This window comes from Ischnura elegans, chromosome 12 (assembly GCF_921293095.1).
Source record: "Ischnura elegans chromosome 12, ioIscEleg1.1, whole genome shotgun sequence".
Taxonomy (NCBI): domain Eukaryota; kingdom Metazoa; phylum Arthropoda; class Insecta; order Odonata; family Coenagrionidae; genus Ischnura; species Ischnura elegans.
Window position 1 is genome coordinate 49645368 of NC_060257.1, and position 25076 is coordinate 49670443.

At 35.6% G+C, this 25076-nt stretch overlaps 1 protein-coding gene across 1 annotated transcript in view; it reads left to right on the top strand.

Moving 5' to 3' along the window:
- LOC124169580 overlaps positions 1-25076 on the top strand; it is a 325588-nt gene that overhangs the window by 269655 nt on the left and 30857 nt on the right. The window contains exons 25-27 of the mRNA XM_046548222.1: positions 3984-4379; positions 6375-6404; positions 7803-8057. Coding sequence (XP_046404178.1) covers positions 3984-4379; positions 6375-6404; positions 7803-8057 — 681 coding nt within the window. The remainder of the gene's footprint in view (positions 1-3983; positions 4380-6374; positions 6405-7802; positions 8058-25076) is intronic.

Genomic DNA, 25076 nt, shown 5'->3' on the forward strand with positions numbered 1-25076 from the left:
TTGCATTAATTGGGTTGAATACTTTTGATACTTCTTCATATATGGAAGATCAAAGTTTTGTTAGTGTTTTGATATATCTACTTGTAAGGATTTCAATACATTCATTGTATTTATGCCTTGAAGAAATATATCTCATTGAGATTAGAGGAGATATAGTTGGCTTCTGCCAAATTGTTTAAAATAGCATGTAGAGCTAAAATTTTCCTTTATTCAGCTTTGTTTGCCGTCGGAGTTCACTCACATCAGCTCTTCCTATATTCCACTGATAATGGCCTCCCTAGTGCCTGATGGCAAGCACAACCTTAACTCTTTTTGCCTATTTATTATAATTATCCTCATTAAGTGAAGGGCACAGAGCACAGCTTCCTCCCTATGAACATTGCTGCCATTACTTATTCCTCCTACGCAAGTTCCGTCTACACAAAAAAAAAACATTTTCCACTTATCCCTCCAAATACTTCCTTAAATGTACATTTTCCTGTGCCAATTACCTATTTGGATGTCAAAGCTGATCGAAGCTATTTTCATTTTATCTGTAATTAATGTGAGCAGATATAAATCATAGCAGTGATTTTACTCTACTTTTAGAAAGCAGAATTTTGGTGGAAGAGGTATCAGTGGCAATTTTTCTAACCACCAATATACATCATCCAAATGGTTTCTTAATAGCTACTTTTACCTTAGCCCAAGACCATCCTTTTTCAGATACGTATCTGAAGAAAATAATTTTAAAAGTACCACGGTTAACCAAAAGAGACCTTAAGGACTTTACTCTCTTTTATATGATTTTTGGAAGCTTTTTCATGCATCAGTAATTTTATTATATTGCCTTGTAAGTATTCCTATTCCTTACTCATTTTATTTTCCCATTTCCAATTTCCAAGATCAGTGAATGACATAATGTACACAATTTAGTGGCTAAGTTATGACCCGTAATTGCCTGTAAAAGCATATTTATTTTTAAATGGTGTTCAATAGTCTTATTTTATCTGCTGTTTCCGTTTGTTAAATGTGATATTCAGTTCCATCGATATTTATTATTATGTACCTATCTTCGTTAAATTCATCATAAAATTGTATTTCAATGTATCAGTGAATCTTTGTTTCTTCAATGAGTGCAGGGAGTTAAGTGCTTTATCCTCAGAGTTATATTTCGTGTGAATAGAATTATATGTTTGTTTTAAAAATATGTTCCATCTTCCCTTCCTTTGTCAGGCTTCCTTTGTTTCTCATATCTATCATTAAGTGCTGAGTGACACATTTACTTTTCAAAGGAAACAATTCCAGTTTAATTTTTCATTCTGAATGTGTCATCATGATTTTTATAGTTTGTCAAAGTTTAATTAAACTTTGTTTTCATTGTTGAAACATAACTGATGTTCTAAGTTGCTTTCTTAGTTTTATCATAGTTGTCCTTAGTGGATTCATCATATTTGTCTCATTTATAACTTCCTCCTCTTCTAATGCTGTTATACAATATTTTTTCTGTGAATGTGAATACTTATCAACTTCTTTCTTTCTCTTAATGCACAACAGATATTAGTTTGCTGATTAGTCTTTAGTTATCATTTCATAATCTTTCTTTTCCATTCTCCAATTTCAATTTGTATCCTGTTTAAATTCTATCGGAAATAGCTGATAACATAAATTTATCATGACTTTTCTTTGCAATAGTGATTTTTTATGCATTTTTTACCCATGTTGAAATGGTAGCCAATTTTTTCATGTTTCACTTGATGTTTCTTCTTAAATTTGAATACTAGTAAGCATAACTTATTTGTGAATAACTTTAAGTTGTCACATAGTTTAAGCTTATTGTTAGTTGTAATGCGGCAGGAGTATTTGTCCTAGTTTAACATGTGTCCAAAACCTCAACTGTAATTCATATATTTGTTAAAAATAGAGAGATACATATTATGAAAAGTATATGAATTTGATATTATATCCCTTTTATCTAGGCTTGCCTGAGATTACTCCTTCTTCACTTTCAAAGCGTGATCTAATGTTAGTGAGGCATTTGTTTAATTAATTAATGTGCAACCCCCAGAATGAATAATAGCAGTTTTTCATTTTAGAATCAGAATAAACATTTAAGCATGCTTATATATACATTTCATAGAATCTTTAAACACAACTTACAAGTGAGGCATCAGAGCTTTAACGCCAAGAATTTGTAGCTGATATGTAGGCTCAGATCACCAAATGCTATAAAATTGTTTCTGAGTATACTAGTTCTCACAGTTTTCAGTGAATGTATTAATTTTCTATCTCCAATTTTAGAAACTGAAATGAGTGGAATCATATTGATATTTGTAGCACATAGATGACCACATGATTTATTTGCTTGGTAAAATAAATCCTTTGCAAAGTGGATTTACAGAGTATTCACTACCAGCAACATCATCATAATGTTTAAGTGTTATGACCTTGGTCATGAGTTAAGCTATTCTTTTCATGGCATTGCTATCTTACCACTTTCGTTAAGTAAACTTTGATAATAGAAGTACACTAATTTTTTTACATTTTCTGGCAATTGTCATTGAGTTATTGATTCCTGATTGGTGTGTGGATAAAATTAGGAGGACAATTATTAGAGTATCTCACCTAAGGAATAACACACTGAACTCTGTTGTAATACAGGCTCAAAACTATAATAATGATACTAACACAAACACACCATTGATTTTAAATATTGTTATACTGAAATCCAGGCCATAAACCTGAAATTTGATTATAGTAAGGTAATCTGTTATAAATTAAGATCTTTTTTTCTTGAATAAACCAACTATTTATTCATTTGTATGCTTGCCACCAAAAATATCCCTGCATTACCAGAGTTAGTAACAAACTAACGGTGGACATTCAGACTCACCCATGCCGTGGGCTGGGACAACTTACCATGGCTGTGCCGAAATCCCCGACCTTCTGATTAGTAGGCTGGGACTTTACCCCCCCACCACTTAGATCGGTGCATTGATTTTGTGGGGATGGGGTTTGTGAGGTGGCTACAGTGCTGGCTTCCCACTCATTAGGTCTGGGTTTAAGTGCTGGCCGTGGCAGAGGTTTAGATCAGAGATTTCCGATCCCTGCTTGAGCCCTTCGTCTGAGGCACTTCAAGTACAGCAGTATGTCAATTGGATGCGGGGGGTAGCCAGGACAATGTGTTGGGGGGGCACTACCTGAGGATCAGAGGGGTGGAACCTACTTCTGGGGAAAATGTGAACATTTTTATCATTAGAAATCACATTTTATGCCATTTTGGCTCTTAACCCTTAGAGTGCGAGAACGTTTTTATATGTTTTTCACGCTGACTGTGGTATTTACCCAAAATGTTTTTTGCTACCTGGATATATTGCACTTGGACACATTCCCTCATCATAAGGATCGCTAAGGGGCTTAATTCTACCAGACCACCCTTTGTGGCAGGGGGTGCCTCCTGCATAGGGGGGCTTAAACCTCCTCCTGCTCTTCTGCACTGGCTGGCAGCTAAAATTGTGAACTCCCGCAGCTTAAGGGTTAAAATTACACAATTGATGGGTAGGCAGGAAGCTTTTTTGCTAAAACTTATTGTTGGAGTGGAATAAATCTGTTTCATAGGTATTTTTCGACAAAAATTAATTGGTTAATGGGGGGGGTACGTACTCCTTGTGCCTTCCCTGGCTACGCCACTGATTGGATGGGGTATTTAACCATGGCCCCTTTGACTCCTTTCATTAAGAGCAGGCTAATGCCTACACCAGGGTCCTCTCCAACCTTCCCTCCTAACCCTTCCCTCATGGCAAAAGTGACCTCAGCTGTCAGTCGCCTCCTTCAAACACCATACCAAATTAATTTTGCCAAGCAAAATCATGAAGGTTATCCAATAGTAGTCTAGTGTGGTTATATAGTTAATTGTTGTCATGTAAAGCTAATAGTTATTTTTAGTTTGAATGTAAATATTACAGCATTTTGCTAATACTCTGCTCTCAATCTTCACCTCATAGCGATTCTCCCGAGGGTCAGTCTATGGTGGGGTTGCCCAGTCACCATCTGGATCAATTCCATCTCCCGGACGACGTATGCTGGAAGACTATATAGATCAGAAATGCCGCCTGCTAGGTAAATCTCGCTCGAGCAGAGGTAGTGCTATACACCTACAGCAATGGATGCGAGGTCAGCTCGGAGGCATTAGAGCATTTGAGGAAGTGGAAAATGTGGATGATCTTGGACCAGTGTGGTCACCAGAAACTCTTCGTAAGCGCAGTGAAGAGTTAAGACTGACAGTGGGAGGTGCACCGCACGGAAGTCTCAGTCCAGGACGAGGTTGTGAGAGTCGCTGTGAAGAAGTGGAGCTATCAGACACAGATGGCAGCCCGTCAAGGAGTACGGATGGAAGTCAGGTAGTGAAAGTCATTTCTTGTTTGCTCCGAAATTAAAAATTTGACTCCGAATGATCTTGTAAATAAGTGAGGAATCCATTGCAAAAATTTTGTGTAGCTGCCGACCTTTCCCTCGTTGACCCAGTTTCGTACACAGACTCCTATTCATTGACTTCTCACCCTGTCAGCCCAGGTTCAAATCTCAGCTCTGGCAGAGATATTTAAGAGACTTACATGAGTGCATTGTGGAGGGTACTACAAGTATGGCACTTTGTGTGCGGGATGGGAAGTTAATCTGTAGTTCTAGTTCAAGTCCCCTTGGTGCCTTTCGTAAAGAGCAGGCTAATGCCCACGCTAGGTTTCTCTCCACCTTTCCTTCCCTATGGTGCCAATGACCTTAACTGTCAGTCACCTCCTTCAAATACCATACCACACTGGACTACTTAGCAGTCTGAGGTTTGGTATTAAGTAGCTCTAATAAGCCATTTAGTCAGCTAAATGACTCCATATATGGGGGCATGTGTCCCTCCCAGACGCTTAAAAATATTCAAAATTTTTTATCCGCTTATCACTACGTTCATTCTTTTTTGCGTATTATGGAGCCTCAATTATTTAATTTCATATTAATAACTTTCTCATTAAAATAAAGATAATATTTCTTACAGTAATTGTTGTATCTTGTTTTTAATCTCAAGTATGAGAAGATTGTTTGTCTGTCAGACCCTTATGTTCCCCCCCCCCAGAAAAAATCCTGGATCCGCCCCTGACTCCATATCTACATGACTATATATCTACATGGCTATATGTAGGTGGTTACTCTAAGTTTGGTTTTCATGGGTGAGGTAAGATCTTACCTCACCCATGAATGAAGCCATGGGCATGTGTATTTCACATGATCAGGGTAGGTAGGTCAGATCCTTACCGTGGGCCACCTCGCTCTACCAAGATTTTGTTTTTTTTTCTGAAGGCTTCACCTAGGATTTGAATCAGGACCCTCCAATCAACACCAAGCAATATATCCACCAGGCCTAATATAAGCAGCTATATGGAATCTTTGCTTTGGGATAAAAACTCAATTTTTATCGGTTGCATTACTATTTTAATTTCAGTTCATGTCAATGCCTTGGCAAAATCATCAGGATAACTGTGTAACAACAAGTTTCTGTTTCCTTGATGATGACGATGATGAGTTATTGAAGCACATATATAAATATACTCTGGGCAATAAAAATTGAGTTTTTATTATTTATTTGCAAGATCCTTTTCCATTAAATCTTGCCTGATAAAGTTCAATTTACTGAAGGATCTCAAAGATAAAGGGTTCAAAGTTAAAGTGGACCAAAACCCTGATTTGCATCACTGTATTAATTTCCTTGTGGTCTATATAATATTGCGGTTGTTTTTATAATTTTGGGAATATATTTCTCTACTCTACTATGATAAAAAATGTCATCATACTATGTAAGCACCCTTATTGTAGTAAAATCATTGACAAGGTCCACCTTGGTTGTGAACCCTAAAGTGTAGTTTGACAATGGAAATGATGAAAACCTATAATTTTTTTACTGCTATTACTTTTATCTTTATTTGTGCTCTTTGCTTATTTTAATCCTCAAAACCTTCGGTACTGATGCTTATTTTTTGCCATTATTTATCTGATTAGGTTGAAGCTGGGATTTTATGTACATTTTAACTTTTGGCTACCTTATTGACTATTTTCTGCTTTTTATACATTCTACAAAGTGCTGCATTTCTACTTATTATTTTGTGATACTGTATAAAAACAAAAGGGTGCTTAGGATATTACATAAATGGCATTGAGAATCTACTACTTTGCTCAAAACCTGAGCCCAGCCATTCCTCCTAGTGGACTTGGGCAGAGTATGATTTTCTTCATAGTTATATGTAAGTCTAACCATGGATAGGCATTAAAATGCTGTTCAAAGTTTTTATTTAATGTCTGAAAATTCCCAACAAAATGTGATACCAAGGTGCTATTCAATCCCTCTTCTACAGGTCCAGAAACAAACACAAAAATCAGAGAAGGTAAGCACAGATGGAATGTGATGTAAACAAAAATCTCACAGTTGTTCATGAGTTCTTTGTGCATAGCATGTTGATGGAAATGCCATGGAAAATGTTTGAACTCCCTTTAAGAAACAACCTATCAGTTTTTCACGAACACAGCCCCTCTATTGTGACAATCGCTGTTAATAGCGACAGTTTTTGTCGGCACAAATACTACAAGGATGTTAACTTGCTAAATTCAATTGGCCCTGTAAATAAGACGCTCATTACAAAGCATGATGAAACTATGTGGAAGTAAGTTGTTCATATTGCAACCAATAAGTGTTCTATAGTTTGTTGCTAACATTTACGAGACTCGTTACTGTGAATTTATCACTATCTGCTCCCTTAAGGTGGAAAGCACATGCCTAAATTGGGTTGGGTGCAATAGTAATGATATTTACCTTTATCTCCAGATTTTTTACGGCTAGGTCAGTGGATTAATAGGGAGTTTGTGCACTCCAATGAGTATTTTTTTCTTTCATTTAGTTTCATTATTTTTCCTCAGGAAATATGGGAATCATTTTGTATTCATAACTGTATGTTTTGTTTGCATGTATGCCCCTATCGCCTTTTGTTTACCTTTTTGCCTCCTCTTTTTTCATGTTGTCTTTCACATTGTTTATTCTACATTTTCCTCTTTTTTCTAGTGTAACTCTGATGTCAAATCCTTGCTGATTATTCTCTTTGCATTGCATGATGAAGTATTAATAGGTGGAAATCAAACTGACCATTATGTAACCAAAAATCTCTGCATGTGTCACTCCTGTCTGTTGTGTATTTAATGAATATTGCTTAACTCACACCTTTTCATGCCATAATTATATTCAATTTTTATTTATAACAAACCCATGAACAAACATGTGGCCATATTTATATTTATTTGTGGATTACTGATATTTTATTTTTTGTCCATGATTTATGCCAGAATTTGAGGGTAACTACATATTTATTCATTGTTAGTCAGCCTTAGTAAAAAATTTTGTTGGGATAATTTCCTCCTATAACTATCAGTAGGAATAATTCTTGTCTAAGGGTATTGAGATATCTGTATTTAATGAAATGGCATCATAAGTCAATCATTCAAATTATTAAAAATGGAGTATTTGAGAGTAAAAACCCTTTCACTGATATGTATTGGTGTTAAGTCACTAGAAAATTGTTATTTTATTTTTTAGTAAAGTCATTATGAGTGATTGACTCCCAAAAAAGATTTATATCCTCTCTTTGCTTAAATTTGACTCACACGATTCTTAAAAAGTGGTGAATGAATTTGATGTATGTTTGTTTGGGTAGCTCTTAATTAAATCAACAATGTTCATCGTAAGTAATCATTTCCGTGGTTCTCATGTGCTCTTTCATGTCATGTGAAAATAGGTCACTGTGCGTTCCACTTCTGGTAAAACGTCAAACGCCAAGGAAGACTCAAGCAAACAGACAGTGTCGGTATGCCGTCAATGCCATGAAACTTGCCTTAATAGTAAGAATGGAACTGAGAATGGACGTAAAGGGGTTGATTTTGTCCATAAACCATGCAGTTCAAGTTCTCACCTCCACCATCACTTGCCCCAGCCTAAAGAAATCTGTGAAAGGGCGATTAAGGGCAAAGAAGACCATTGCCAGGATGATGTGGTAGGCTGTGATTTAAAATAATTCTATGGACTCCTGTTTTACCCAGACTCTCTGATTTGCCTACCTTATAAAATAACATTCCGTAGAGGTAGAGAGATAGTGGTAGTGTTTTGAAATACCTACTCTTTGCCCTATCCAAATTTATTTACCATCTACTAATATTTCCATTTAAAAAAATGCATTTATCCTAAGACTTGCCCTAACATTGCTTAGATTGCCATCATCCTCAAAAATAACCACCTGCATCTTGTATTTTTAGAGAATCATTTAGGATTTTCACTTCTGTGTACTTTTAGTTATTATCACATGTTTCACAAATGTGTAATTATTTGAAATCAATGTGCATTTTTTTATTTTACCTTTATTTAAACATCCATGTGGCCATTTTCACTGCATGTGAAATTTTATACTAGATAATCAGTCAGAAACTATAAATTGTGAGCATTTGAGATTTTGATCACATAATCATAGGGTGGACTTTTTGCACAAGAATTTCTATGATGATGGCAGAAGGGAAGTCTATGAACATATTAAAAATCTATTTGTATGATTGATCTGAGATCTACGTTACATCTTTGTGATATTCTCTAGTTGAGCATATTTTTAAGTCTGTGGTTATATTGAATCACTGAAACCTAATTATATATTATTAAAAATCATTATAAATGTTTTCAAAGCATCTAGTTTATTTGATTCCTATCTTCAAATAATTAAGTTATGAAAGTCAAGGAGATCAATAGTATTCTTTTTTTATTTATCAAGTCTTTTGGGATTGGGGACTATCCCACTAGCAATGTTGAATAGCTGGCAATCCATTGTTGCTGATGCTGAATTTGTTATCACGCACCCCAAGGTCTTGGATGCCATAGTGTGGAAATGACCTTCCAGGTCTGTTTGATGCTAAACACACCGACTGTTTACTTTTGAAAACTCATCCTTGATAGTTAAACACTGTCCAATCTAAATCTACACCACTTTCAAATTTAGTATTTATTAAAAAATCCAGGATTTTCTGCCCTTAATTTTGCCAGCCTAGCTCATATTTTCTCCTAGGTGTTCCTCATTGTATAACTTGATTTTTTATAAGGCTCCAAAAACTTTTCATAGCCTTGACCTTCCCTATTGGTATCCAATATTCCTGTTTGGCCACTATTTTCCCATTCTCCTGGTGATTGAGTATGTCATTCTTATGCATTAAATGTTGTAGCCAATGCTACTGTAGCTTCTACTCAAGCCTGTTGTCTTCAACTTTGGGGCATATTAAGGATAGTATGTTGAAATGGGCATTGGAAGAGTTGAAGCCAGGTTATTTTGGAAAATAATGGATTGATAGAAATATTGGAAGGTTGAAGAAGGGGAAATAGCCCTGAAGTGCTAAAAGTAACTGAGTCATTTCTTTGTGAATGTTCAGAGGGTGATAGGATATTCCTTTTGCTTGTTATGATTTGAGTTCTTATTTTAGCAACAACTGCTTAAACAGATGTACCAATGTTTTTCAATCTATGTTTGTATGTTTGGACCTGAAAATAATTTTTGAAATCCATGAGGTTTGTATTGTAAAGTGAACTCATAATGTTATTTGATTTAGGGGCTGTAATTTTATTAGATGCACATTGAGTCAAAGTTATCCAAGAATTAAAGATGATACGTAGCTCCAAAATTCAGCTCTCCCATCTGCCATGAAAAAATGTTTTGTACATTTTTGTCCTGCATTTATGCATTTCCCTACCCTGTATTTGCTTAGTTGTTTGGCATTAGTTAGGTGTTTTATAATGTACCTTAATGCTTTGAAAAAAAGCTTTATATGTCAGCTAGCCAACCTTGGGTTTGATTCCCTTAAAGATGTTTGTATATTACTCCTTAATAAGCTTATGGTATTTCTTTTCGTGATTTGTATTATTATTTTCATGTCATCCATATGGAAACATCCCAATAGGTTGTTTGTGGTTAGTGCATTTGAAAGCATCATTAATATCTATATTTTGCAGAAACAATTCATCTCAGGTGAGCTCATTGACAAAAGTTGTTTATTGTGTACAGCACTAACTGCTCAAGTCACTTTTGATTTCATTACACTATTTAAAAGACTGAAAATCTGAAGATTCAAAGGAAATTTACAGTCGATTTTCATTCCAATTAAATCTCTCCGCTGATTTGTTAATGTTTAGCTATTTTTATTCTTTTTCAGAACCATTATGCATTAAAATTAATCTCTATTTCATCAAATTTAGTGAAAATTTATGGCACCATGATGTGGTTTTCTCAAGACCAGAGGTTCTAGCAATTCAAAATCTTTTGTTGGTAACTTATTGAGCATGTAATGCCTTATAATTCTGTCCCATTGTTCCCATTGACGTGTAGTAATCGAATAAATAATTTTCTCGCTGCTCCAATTCCTTTCCACTCCTGAAGCATCAGGGAATACTGGTCACAAATATGTAGAAACCATCTTTAAGCAATTGAGTTTTGCAAAAAGGTTGATGGTCATAAATTGAAGTGAGAGTCACATCATGTGTTGGTCTTTCCCTTTCTGGAAAATATTTGATGATTGATTTTATGTTGAGAACAATTCAGTAAGAATGTTAATTGCCAATATGTAACATAAAGTTGGTTTCAACCTTCAATTTATTTGTAATGGAAATTTTAAAGTTAGGATTGCAATTTCCATACAATTTATTTGGGATTGTTAATCAGACTGAGGGAAATGCAGGTTTCTTGTGAAAAACACATTTTCTGCAGTTATTTTGTCCCACAGATTAAGAGAATTAGCGTATCTAAATAAAGTGGTGTTAAGATTTAATTAATTGCACGTTTGAGTTTATACATTAACGAGTCGATTGGGTGCTTGAATTCTTCAAGCGGGTAATTAGGAGGGTGGGAACATTGTTGTGTCACGTGTTGTCGAGCATTGTGTCCATAAGTGTTAAAAATATTCAAACATTTCCCTGCCGGTTTTTGAAAGGGTAAGGAACTTAATTGTTTACTTTTAAAATTATTTGTTATTTTCAATATGATTTCATTTGACGGATACTTCATTATTTGAATAGGCTAAGTTTAGCACTGAGACATAATTGGAATAAGGTTTTTAAAATTTCAAGACAGTGATGATTTTGTGGTTATTTTTCAACTCTTAAAGTCCAAAAGCGTTGTGATAAGCGAAACTTGAAAATGAAACGCAGATTCCTTAGATAAATATATAAAGATGTACCACTCGCAAAACATATGTCCATAATGCAGTGTGTAAAATACTAAATTGTAACGATTCCCCAAATTTCTTTGGTACTAAAAAATAGTTATTCTCAAGATATTCCAAATTGAAAAAAATAGCTTTGGCATATTTGCTATCATTATCGTATCGAATTATCAAGTATACTGACACGTGTATTGAAAATTCGCAATCCTGTTCCAGTCTTTGATCATCAACCCTAAAATTCCTGGTCAACTATGTACGTGGATAGAAAATCCTGTATGTAATAACGATTCGATATATTTTAAGAAAAAGCATATTCAATATATATAGATCGTGAGACTACACGCAAAGCATATTTCCATTGGGCATTGTGAGGAAGACCAAGATTTACCCATTCACCAATTTTCATTGGTCCAACGTAAATACTAATCATGTTATGCCAATTCGCGTATTTGCTACAATTATCGAATCGATCTTTCGATAAAACTGCTATCTGCACTGTAATATCCGCAATGCCGTAGATTTTAATTCCAGTTAATAGAAATCTTCTCTATATTTCCTGGTCAACTATGTCCTTGGATGTAAAATCCTATATGTTATAGCAATTCGACATATTTTAAGAAAAAGTAGATTCGATATATATCGAACGTGAGACTAAACGCAAACAATATTTCAATTGGGCATTGTGAGGAATCCCAAGATGTACCCATTCACAAAATGTCATTGGTGCAACGTATATACTAATCAAAATATGCTAATTTCAGCATTTGCTATAACTATCGAATCGATCTTTCGATTATACTGACATCTGCACTGTAAAATCCGCAACGATATTGATTTTATTTCCACGCTATGGTCATCTTCTATATAATTGCTGGTCAACAATGCCCGTTGGTGTAAAATCCTAAATGTTATAGCTATTCGATATAATTTGTGAAAAAGCAGATTCGATATGTATCGAATGTGAGACTACATGCAAAACATATTTCCATTGGGCAATGTGAGGAATACCAAGATGTACCCATTCACCAATTTTCATTGGTCCAACGTATATACTAATCCAGTTATGCCAATTTGCGTATTTGCTACAATAATCGATTCGATCTTTCGATTATACTGACATCTGTAATGTAAAATCCGCAATGACATTTTTTTATATCCAGTCTATGGTCATCTACTATATAATTCCTGGTCAAGAATGCCCATGGGTGTAAAATCCTAAATGTCATAGCTATTCGATATAATTTGTGAAAAATCAGATTCGATATGTATCGAATGTGAGACTACATGCAAAACATATTTCCATTGGGCAATGTGAGGAATACCAAGATGTACCCATTCACCAATTTTCATTGGTCCAACGTATATACTAATCCAGTTATGCCAATTTGCGTATTTGCTACAATAATCGATTCGATCTTTCGATTATACTGACATCTGTAATGTAAAATCCGTAATGACATTTTTTTATATCCAGTCTGTGGTCATCTACTATATAATTCCTGGTCAAGAATGCCCATGGGTGTAAAATCCTATATGTTATAGCTATTCGATATAAATTGTGAAAAAGCAGATTCGATATATATCAAATGTGAGACTACATGCAAAACATATTTTCATTGGACATTGTGAGGAATAAAAAGATGTACCCATTCAACATATTTCATTGGTCAAACGGAAACACTATTGAAGTTATGCCAATTAACGTATTTGCTAGAATAATCGAATCGATTCTTCGATCATACTGACATCTGTACTTTAAAATCCGCATTGCTTTTGGTTTAACTTACAGTCTATGGGTATCTACTATATAATTCCTGGTCAAATATGTCCTTGGATGTAAAATCCTATGTGTTATAGCAATTCGATATATTTTAATAAAAATTATATTCGATATATATCGAGCGTGAGACTACATACAAAACAAATTTCCATTGGGCATTGTGAGGAATACAAAGATGTACCCATTCACCAAATTTCATTGGTCCAACGGAAACACAATTGAAGTTATGCCAATTAACGTATTTGCTATAATAATCGAATCGACTTTTCGATCATACTGACATCTGTACTTTGAAATTCGCAATGTTTTTGGTTTAATTTCTGGGATATGGGTATCTACTATGTATTTCCTTGTCTACTATGTCCTTAGATGTAAAATCCTATATGCTATAGCAATTTGATATATTTTAAGAAAAAGTAGATTCGATATATATCGAGCGTGAGACTATATACAAAACATGTTTCCATTGCGCATTGTGAGGAATACCATGATGTACCAATTCACTAAATTTCATTGGTCCAACGTATACACTTATCATTTTATGCCAATTTCCGTATTTGCTATAAAAATCGAATCGTACATTCGACTACACCCATGTCTCGTATAGCGCAAGGGATGCATTCCTTGGGGTCTTTGCGCTATACGAATTTGCATTATACGAGAGCGTTTTAACATAGGGATGATAGGGATGCGTTCCTGGTAGCATAGGTCTTGGGTATTGAATTTCCTCTAAAACCTCTATATTCCCATAAAAAGCCTTAGAAAACATTATTTCTATAAATATTTATAGTTTAAAACATCTTTGAAGATAGTATTCACGCATTCAAAGACTTTTATTCACGATAAAAAAAATGCTTACGTGCTTTCGAAATTCCATCCTGTCGTGCGGGTGGGCTAACATCTGCTATCTCAGGGGATCCTAATGCGTTGCCGGCAGTTGATGATTTTTCAAACTAGTCTAAAAACAACTATTGTGTCACCCAGGCCCTTTTGTCGCTCATCGAAATGACAGGAAAATGCTACTTTAAATGCCATTTCATAGCTAGCGGAGTTTATGAATGATAAATCATTTTAATTTGAAGTCCTCCGAGTCATTAGCAGCTACGTGAAACAGTCTTTAAATGCCTTGAAACCTGACCCAGGTTTTCCTTCCCTGAAAATGAATGAACGAGAATGCATTCTTTTCCAAAAGAATATCGTCTCATCAACACTAAAAACTAGTTGAGGGGGAAAGGAGCCACTTTCAATAACAGCTTGGAGTTTATCAGAAAATGTTGTGGTGGCTGCGCTATCAACACTTGCAGATTCACCTGATATCGCCGCACTGAAAATACCTGCTTGCCGTTTAAATTCTGGAACCAACCGGAGCTTTCACTTAATGTCTCGGAGCGATTACCACTCTCGTCTTTTTGTACTGATTCACCATGAACTTTCCGTATGTGCAGACCGCTTGGTTGAAGTTGGTGCGGCTGAGGTCACTGATATTTTAGCTTCGTCTTTATTCAGAATAAGGCATCGTGAGTTTAAACTTCCGCGCAATATCGCTTTGACGCTCTCCATTTTCAAAGCAATTGACCTCTCTCAAGTCCTCTTCTAGGTTAATGGTTTTTCTTGATAAATTCTTGATTTTTCTACACGCATTCCTATTTTTTGCCATATTCTCTTGGTTTTTACTCTGACTTATGGCTCTATCTAAATCACCTTCTGCTGAACTGTATTCCTGAGATGCAGAAGGGCTATGACTGCGGGGAGGGAACGAAGCCATTGTGTTTAAGACTATAGCGGACCCTTTTATGTGTTGATGCTATTCATGCGCAACTCGGTCACCGCTCCATTTCTCCCCCGTGAATACCGATGACCTTGAAGGCTTTAGCGTAGACTCTCTACCTGGAAGTCAATCGCCCGGTAACCTACGACGGCAAAAATACGTCTCAAACCGTATTGCTGAAAAAAAAACTCATTTCCACTAGCCCCACGCTTAATTAACGATCTAAATTATTTATTATCATTCTGTTAAGGAGACGAGATAAATCTTCGGTAGGCCGGCTATCTAGACCCAATGACGAGTAATACTTTTGGTAATTGCGCAGCAATGAATTTCGATTAATATATAAATAAAAAAGAAGATTTGAGGCAAGAAATAATATTAATATGCGTAAATTGATAGAAATTTCGTGTGTACTTAGCGCAAGTTCACGTTTTATCACGAGAGCGTTTAAGATTTTTGATTAGGCTACACTGCATTGCAATGTTTCCCCGAGGAACGAATTTGCGCTATATCGAAATTGCGCTAATCGAAATTGCGCTATACGAGACATGGGTGTATACTGCCACCTGTATTGAAAAATTCGCATCCTATTGATAACTCCTCCATGCGATGGCCATACCCTTATCCCTCTCTTCCCTACTATCCCCGCTTTCAAAATTTCGCCTATGTTCTTATATTGCTGACGTATATAGGGCGATGCGTGTATTTCTTACGGGGACCTAATACAAAAAGATATAAATTCATATTGATATATCTTCGTTAGGAAACAATACTCATCTAAATAATTTATGTGTACGCATAATTCATTTCTTCCCTTACATATTTTTATAATTTTTATCCCCGTAACTATGTAAATAGGTCTGAAAAATGGCTCAATCGAATGCAACATTTTATCGATCATAACTTCGATTGTAATCGCTTGATTCGCTTGATTTAACTTTTGTCGAAGAAAAGACATTAACAGTAGTATTATATATGACTTTCACATTCATGCCTTGATTAAGAAAAAAGTTATTAGCGATTTAAGCGTAACCAAGGAGATTGGTATCGATATAACTCGCACATGAATCGATCGAGCGAAATGGTCATCATTGCAAAAGTTGACCATTGTGATAAAAGTATTACTCTGAAAATTTCATTTCTCTAGCTTAAACGGTTGCTAAGATATTCAAGATTGCATGCTCCACAATAAAATGGCGACAATGATTTTTCGCGTGCAGGACATTTTTCGGAATTTAATTATTAATTAACGAAGAGGGATACGGAGAAAGTGAGCTCAAACGTGAGGGTACGAAGTATCCTCTGACGGTTTTTCCAGAAGAGTCCAAATTTTCATATGGCACATGTCTCAAGGCTGAAATCCAAATTTGAATATTCGCCCATCACGACAATGTAAAATCGAAATCCTTTATTCCTCGGAATTGTTTCGACATATGAAAATTCCAAGATAGCCAAAAAATCAACCAAAAAATTCTCTACCAAATAAGTCAAGGAATTTGTCGTACGATTATTGAAAGTTGGTCAAAAAAATTCCTAAACTTTTTCCATAAGAAAAGCATAGAAAACGTTCAAAAAATAATAAAAAATACTGAATATCAATTTGTCGCTATGGCAACTATACCAAAAAATCGACCAAAAAATCTACTTTATGTCCATTGATTATCATGTTCCTCAGACGTTTAAAAACATGGAATGAAAGCGAAAAAGTTTTAGTCCCATAAGGCTCCCATGTTAATTCAAGTCGATATATCTCGAAAACTAATAGACTTTTTCAAGTTTTCAGATTTTTTCTCCCGATGAATTTTTTTTTACTTTTGCGTCCAATAAGCCAAATACCCACACCTATCACAGTTTGGGCTGCGAATATTGATGAGTCAGTCAGTGGCATATCGATTTGCCATTATATATTAGCTTAATATGCCAATCAGTATCAGTTATCAGCTATAAACTTTATTGGATGAACTTGGTTAGGCATGTTTAATCAAAAATGCTTTACGACGCAAAAGATTTTTTTGCAACTTTTTTTATAATTGAAATAAAATTTGACATTGTTACTCTCACCTAATCTTGCACGGTATTAGTGAGCTGTCACAATATTTCATAGATTGTGGAAAAAATAGGTAATGCTCACACTCTATGATATAACATGGACAACTGGCTGCGCAATTGATTCCTGCATCAAAAGTATCATAGATTTAATCCTTCTCCTATACAGGTATTTTATTTTCATCTAAAGACTTGGTCATTATAGGTATGTAATCCAAGGCATATTGGCACCAGACTTTTAACCATTTACTTTACTTAACACCATCTAAAGTTACAGCCAGGATTATGTCAAAAAATGTTATGTTTGTTTGTGATAAAAGATTTTTTGCAATTTTTCTCATATCCTCTATTTCTATACAGTGGAACATTAGTTGAACAACCGTCAATTGAATGACTTTCCCGGTTGTATGACGCAAAAAGCCTAACCACACTAACCTGTTTACTAGTAAACCAATCCTAGATGTATGATGCTGCTACTCTGGTGAAAGAATTGTCACGCATCCCATGGATTAGGCCAACAGTGAACAGAGTGAACATTCTCAAGCCATTAGTTTTTGATCAAGGATTATTTTAAGCAAAGCCCCATCCTTATGTTTTGATCTAAGCTAATAATTTTATTAATTATGTTTTACTTTTAGTGATTTAGGGTAGCATGTCTTCAATTTACCAAAAAGCACAAGATAAGGTTTATTATCTTCATTTGTGCCAAAGAAGCACAAAAACTATGTTTCTTTTATTTGATTTGTGTTTTTCAGAAAAAAATTATGCACATATGTATTTATAAACTTATTCTTTCATACTTTAAAATAGGTACTTGGTGCAGTTGCATACAGTAATTTTTTTCATAACATAATTTTCTGTAGATTTATAACTGGACCCCATACATCTCAGAATGAAATTATGTCTATTGCTAGTTAATGTGGAAATTATAGTAAACAGGTTTCCTAAAGCGAGACTTCTCATTTGTAGGATGCTCTCACTTGTAAAATGTTTCTTCATAGGGTCTGAAGCATCATGCATCTGATTTTCCTTCGTAATTTCAATCAAAGGATATATTTTCTTTCAATAATTTCCACATTGCAGATATTCTTGTCTGTGATGTCAATTAAATATCAAAATTTCTGTAACCAAGTACATAGTTTGTTTTGTTGTGTTTTTTTATTAATGGTTGTAGATTTTTTTGGTAATTTTGTATCTATAAATTGCTACCGGGCTTATCATCATTAAAGCTTTTAAAGGCCTATATTTCATTGAGTATATATGTCTCTCATTGAAATTTTTCCCTTTGAAAGCCAATCCCTTAAAAGAAAGAATTTATCAATATTGTTTTGGCTTCAATAAGCAACAATTATTTCCCTATGATAATACAGCTCAAGTTCCATCTCTTTCAATTGATGTAAGCAGCCCTCTTTAGGAACTGTACTCGTAGAGTTTTGTTTACAAATTCAAACTTTATTGCAACATAGCAGCAATCATATCTTGCTTAACATAAGGGATATGTTTCTGAGGCTTCCCATTTTAAAAAGAACCGTGCTAGTGTGTGATTAAATTTCTCTGTCAAACATAATAAAATATGTTACATTTATGCAGAAAGGTATTGAATTTGATGGGATATCTCTGTTGCAACAGTTATTTGGGTCTTACTTAATAGGATAATACTTGTCCCAACCAGGTAGCCAAACTACAACTAGCTGAAGAAGCAAGCTGAGTAATAAGAAGGTATTGAGAAGGTCCTTTTGATTGTCTAAATGATGAAGGTGAAGATTTTAATTTAATTAATAAGACAGTTGAGCGTCAATTATATTAATCCAAACTTGATCCATCCAAAGTGCTAATTATCTAGATCAATTTGAGATGAAGAAAATCACTTATGAAGTTATTTCATGAAACCGATGCATATGTAGTTTCATTTTACAGTTATTATTTCCTGCTGAATGTCCAGTTTTTCCCCATTCTAAAAGTCCGTACACTTTTACTTTGTTATTTTAAATCACTGTTTTTTTTAAAAGGAATTAGCTTTTCATCACTTATATCTAGAGACCTGGGTTGGGTTATTATTGGAATATGATTGTTCGAATGACAATGAATTATGAGAGTTCCACTGTACTCATTCTTGCAAATACCCTTCAAATTCTGGTTGAACATGTAAACATTACATAACATTACTGCATTATTTTCATTAATGCATAAGGGAGAATGATTGCATATGTAGGCTTTAATCCTAGCATGATTTTGCAGCGATAATTCGTTTTTTTTTTTCACCTTTTTTACATCCTCAATTTTGCTCATGTTTTAGGCGATACTTTATGAATAGTTGAATATTTCATTTTCTTGATGAAATTAGAGAGGAGTTTTGCATGATGTAGTAAGTAGTTGTCAACCTCATGAAATTGAATACCAGATTTGAATTTGAAGTAGAAATATTCTCAGACCAGAGATTTGTCTTCTGTGAGTGAGTGTTGGTTGTAAATAGGTAACAAATGAGTAAAAGTAAGCTGAATCATTGCTGGTTTGTTCTGCATTTGTAAATCTGGTCACTGAGCCTTAAGTCAACATCATTTAACTGCAGGGTTAAGTTTTAAAAACTTGCTTGGACATTTCTTAAACTTATTTTTTTCTTCGTTAAAACTTTCGTAGGTACTCGTCATGTTGCAAAAAAACTTTTGGGCTATGTCGCCACATAAGTATAACTGTTTTGGGGCCACCCAAAAATTGACGTGGCAGCATAGCGCAAAACTTTATATTCCACATTCTTTTTTTCACTCACCTTTCAAACTTAATCTCTTGCATTCATTCCTGAGGAAGGAGGAAACAATACTCTTAATCATCTACGATCCTTTTCCCACTGGGAAATCAGTGGCCTAAATATTTTGATATCCAGTGAAGATAGATGGCTCAATTATTGAAGTAACCAAAGCATTTTCTAGTTTTACATCTGATGTGCTGGTTTGAGCCCTTGCCTGCAAAAAACTTTTCTCTTTTTATTTCTTAAGATCAACAGTATTGCTGTAATCATGCTTTTTCAAGCATGAAAGAGCCATTCTGATGTTAGCAAAATTAATTATGCATACAGTGAATGGTAAATCTTTTGTCATTCACTCCACATCCCCAATTGGTTCTTTGAATACTGACATGCTTTGAAGAGAATATAGTTTTGAATCTGTCATGGCATGGCATGGAATAACATTTATAATATACCCAGCAAAATTATGATCCAACCAAAATTAAAAATTTTTGCATTTTTTAAGCATTTCAACCTATACTTCCTGTTCAAATATTCAGCGCACCATAGCTTGCATCTGAATTACAGTTTTGTCTCCCTTAGTACCGGGCATGCTTTCCCATTATTTTAGCGCAAATCAGATATCTGTAAAACAAGAGCATTTCAACATAAATGGAATGGGAGCTTATTTGGTGGGCCTAAAAAATCTAATGGTGAGAACTAGTGTATCTGTCATCATCATTGGTCAACAATTCTACGACTGGTTAGATGCAGCATTCCAATTAATTCTCCTATTAGCTCATCTTCTCACATCTGCATATTTCTTCTCCTTCACATCCTTCTTCGCCTGTTCCATACCTTATTTATTCGAGGTCTTCCTTTTCTATTCTTGCCACCAGCTTGTCCTACAATTGTTCTTGCAAATGGACAAGTGGAGGGTACCCATGCTTATTATATCAGTTCATTTAAAAGAAAATGATAAGGTTTTTGATTTGCGCTTGAATTATAAACATTCAGTGTCTTCATTGGAGTGAAGCTAACTTTAATCAAAAGTTTTGATAGAGGTTTTAGTGTTCTGCATTGTGTGTTTTTTAAAGGTTGTTGCAGAGTGCTGATAAGTTTGAACATTGAGTCCCTTAAAGAGACATAATATGGTCACGTCCAGTGACTATATTAATGCAGTGGCTTCAATATTGACTTCAATGCAGTGGCGTAAATAGGAATATGATATGCTTCGGGTGGGGGGGGGGGGGGGGTTGGAGGGCCCTGAGGGACAAACGGCAACGGGAGGGTCTGGGAAATTTTTTGAAAAATGACATGCTTGGAAATACATTTTACGTCATTTTGGCACTTAAAATTTAACTTTAAGCATATGCATATATAATGTCAAAAGTAGACCATAGTTATAAATATTTTTTTAATTTCTCTCTAGCTTTGGGGGGAATATCTCCCCCTCAATCCCCCCCCCCCTTCCCCATAGTTATACCACTGGTTCAAAGAAACATGGAAATATTCATTGGCTGAGACATGGAAATATTCATCAACTTCCAAATTTCTCAGCATTCCTGAAGATATGTTCTGCAATAAATGCAATTGCTCTAATATAGAAACCCTAGATCCAAGTCAAATAGTCTTTTCTACATTGAATTTCCTTTTCAATTACATACAGGTTTTATTTCCGTTTTCATGTGTATCATTACCTGAAGGTGTTCATACGTTTCACATTAAAATTTTTCTGGGTTTCGTCTCTCTAATAGCAATGTGTCATTTCTGAAACCGCACATCTGATTCACTCTTAATTACTTTTTATCCAAGGTGTTTATATAGATGTATGCCCATTAATGTTTGGATCTCAATGATCTCTGGCTGTGTAAATGCACAGAAATTTGGAAGAATTTTTGTCATGTGTGTGAAAGTGTTTTGTGATCTTTGAGGTGTGTACCACTTCTAATTATTATGCATAACATTTGTGTCTCTGGGTAAGTTGGAATGAACTTGTCCAGCAATTTGTTTCATTACATCCATTTGACTTGTTGAGCCATATCTCCACCAATTTTTCCAGTTGAGACCTGAAAAGCTTATTCTCATACTTGCCCCAAGGAATATGTCAATGTTCATTTTATGTGAGGTTTTGCCAAATTTTGTACTCACTCTAATGATATCTGTAAAAATGTTCTTGTATTTTGTCGAGATATTTTTGGTTTCCTAAACATGTATGGAGTGCTTACTGAAAGAATTGATTTTCAATGGAAAGAAAAAAGTAAGGTGTAAAAAATTAGATATTTTCATGTGGTAGGTGAAGCAGATAGAATTGATGATGGAGTTTTGAAAATGTACTGTGTCCAGAGCTATTTCTACTTTGATTATATCATGAAGATTGTCTCCATTAACAAGGAGGACGAAATTTTCAAGAAGCAGACAGAGGGAATAGCAATAATATTGCTGTTATCAACAGTAATGGAGAAATTTGAAATGGATGCCTTGGATTCCTGTCCTCAGAATTTATTCACAATTTTTGTCAATTGGCCAAAGTGCAAAGAGGAATTATTATGGTGCCTCTAACCCATGAATATGTAGCTGCAATCCATTCGTTTGACAATGGAAACAGAATCAAAGGATAGATTGTCCTGCCAAAATGCCATGGTAAGAAGAAAAGTCAATAATGGGAGACTTGGGCTCAACGTCCATAGGAAGTAAATATGTTCTGTCTGGTACCTCAGTTCTACTTATTATCGCCAAAAAGACCAAGGGCCGAATTCCAGAACATCACTCAAGTCTTGATCCTGACTCTAATGTGTCTTGGTTGCCACTTTAACATTATAAGATGTCACTCAATTCCCCAAGTTTGCTCAGACCATAGTCCACAGTTTTTGAGTCCTAACTCAGATTGAGTTACCAGGTTACTGTGGCGAATTGTAACGTTCAAGCTTAGTAATTGTGTTTTTTTAGGTGGCCTGTTTCCAGGGTCCTCTTATTTCATGAAATTTAACCAACATGGATAAAACAACTCTTAAAAATTGTAAGCTCAGTGCCAGGAACCCAAGGGCGTAAGGCCGTGAATGGCCTTTGGAAGCCCAGGGCTCTTTCAGCACCTTCCATTTGACTTGGACTCTGCAAGTACGTGGACTGTAAAATGCAGTGGTTATGATATGTCTATCTTATTCTCGCTCTCGTCAATATTCTCTACATTTTAATTATCAAGCTATAACAATGATGAGGGCCCCATCTTGCTTCCTTTTTGGTTTAGTTTTCAAATTATAACATTATGGTTTTAATATTTTAACTCTAACACCATGTTCTTCACCTTTTCATTCTCTTTTTTGCCCCCATGGGGTCCTTTGACCGCAATGCCACATAGGCCCTTGGGTAACCAGTACACCCCGCTCCTTTGGGTAGTTATAAATGTAACACTTGATTTAAACTCATTGTATTCAAGTATTTATTCTGACATCAGGAAACTATGATGTACTAGATTTTAATGTACTGACTGTAGCAGGATTCCTGACTTTCCTTTTGAAGATTTTTAGAAATAATTTTTTTGCGGAGTACACAAGTGCCTGCCGAGATCTCGATGATTAACAGGAATGTAGAAATAATGTTTGAACGCCAAAAGATGCCTTTTAAATGTTATTTAGGACTGGCAATTTAACAGATTTTTTCAACAGAAGTATGATTTAGTCAATTTTAATTATTACAAGCCATCTCAGGCCATGCAGAGTATTTGTAGGAGCAAATGAATGAATATAGTAGCAGGATGAAGTAAGAGGTGAAACATTCAATGCAGAGGCACAGCAGAATTGACACTTGGTAAAGGAGCAAGGACCAGCTCTGTTGGTTCCAGCTGATACGAGGAACTGCAATTGCTTTTCAGGTTAAACCGTTTTCAGGCTTTTCACCAGCCATGTTGTCCCTCTGTGCCACGCGGAGCCGACTGAGCTTTCTGGTTTGCCATCAGGTGTTGCCTCTCCATTGGGTGACAAGTGTTGAACGGTCTATTTAGCACCATGCACTTAATCTTTGCTTAGGATTCTTATGAGAGCTGCTGAGGGTGACTGAGAGAAGCCAAGTAATCAGGGACTTGCTGGCTCTAGTAATGACTATCCTACCTAAATGACATAGCTGTCTTCAATAGGCAAGGGTGGGTGCGGGTTGCAGGAATACCACTAGCAGAGATTCTCTAAGCTTAAGCTCTAAACCCTTAGCTTTTTTGTGATCTTTTTATTCCCTTTCTTCAGCAACAATGAGAGCAACTGCCTTTTTACCCTTACCATAAATCATTTTCTGACCTTCCCTTAAGAGTTCTTAATATTTTTCATTTTGGTTTAGTCATCAGTGAATTCAGAGATGACCAGATGCTTTTCCACTGCCAGATTCCAAGTAGCCTGCGATCATTGCCTTATGATTTTAGAATTATATATTTCTCATATAAATACCTCAAGGAGTGGCATAGGTAACTAGTTATGCTAGTTTTTGAATGGCTGGAGACCACAAGTGACAAGAGTTTAGATGATTGCATTATTTTGTAAATTTTACCCCTGAACATTACCAAAACCACTCCAGCTCAAGAGTTTTAATGTGTAGTTTTTTAAATGTGAAGTCTTAAATCAAGTCTGATATGAAATCTTAATGACTAAGTTAGATTAAGGATACAAGAATGAGTCAGGTCCTGGAATACGTACCTAAGTGGTGAATACTCACATTCACTACATTAAAAGCATATCTGATGTGCACTTCTTAGAGGCTGTTGGAAAGTACCAGGCCCAAGCACTATGCAGGAATTGCTATGGATGTGACTTATTCCTGAAAATGGCTGCAAATGTTGAATAAAGATTTTACCCATCCATCTGTGGAAATGACTGGGGAGAAGTAATGTTCCAAGTCCAGAGCTTGCTCTCCTTTCCCCATTTATGGTAAAAACCTCAGAAAAGTTATCTATTCCAAGGATGGAATTTACCATGAAAAAGTCATTTGGCTAAGTCTGGATTCGATCCTGGAATAGAGCCCTGCAAAACAGCTTCTGTACTCGACTGCAATTGGTCCTCTAGAAGTGAATCACCTCCCATTCCACGTTACTGTTGGAGAAATGGGTGAAGGGCCCGCAGTCTGCCTAAGTAATCGAAAACGTGCATCTGAGTATGGCTGCACTTGATGGCAAATTGTCGAGTGCAATCACGCTTTCCCGTTCTATCAAGAAATCATGCCTAAAATTGCACAACTTCTTCGAAATCTCCTATTAGTAACAGATTTGGGCACATTAAGTTTGTGGACAAAATCCCTAGCAACTGCCAAGACCCCAAAACAATGCATACTCAGGCGGTTGATAGTGGACAAAAGGCACACGTACTTGGATGACTCAAGGCTCCAGTACTTGCATTTGATTCCACCACCAGCCGAGTTGAACTTGGTGATATTGGGAGGCACTTTGCAGGGCTCTAACCCGGATCTCCCAGTTACTAGCAACACCACCAAGCTGTGTTTCTCCAAGTTGAATTCCAGACCACATTTTCCGT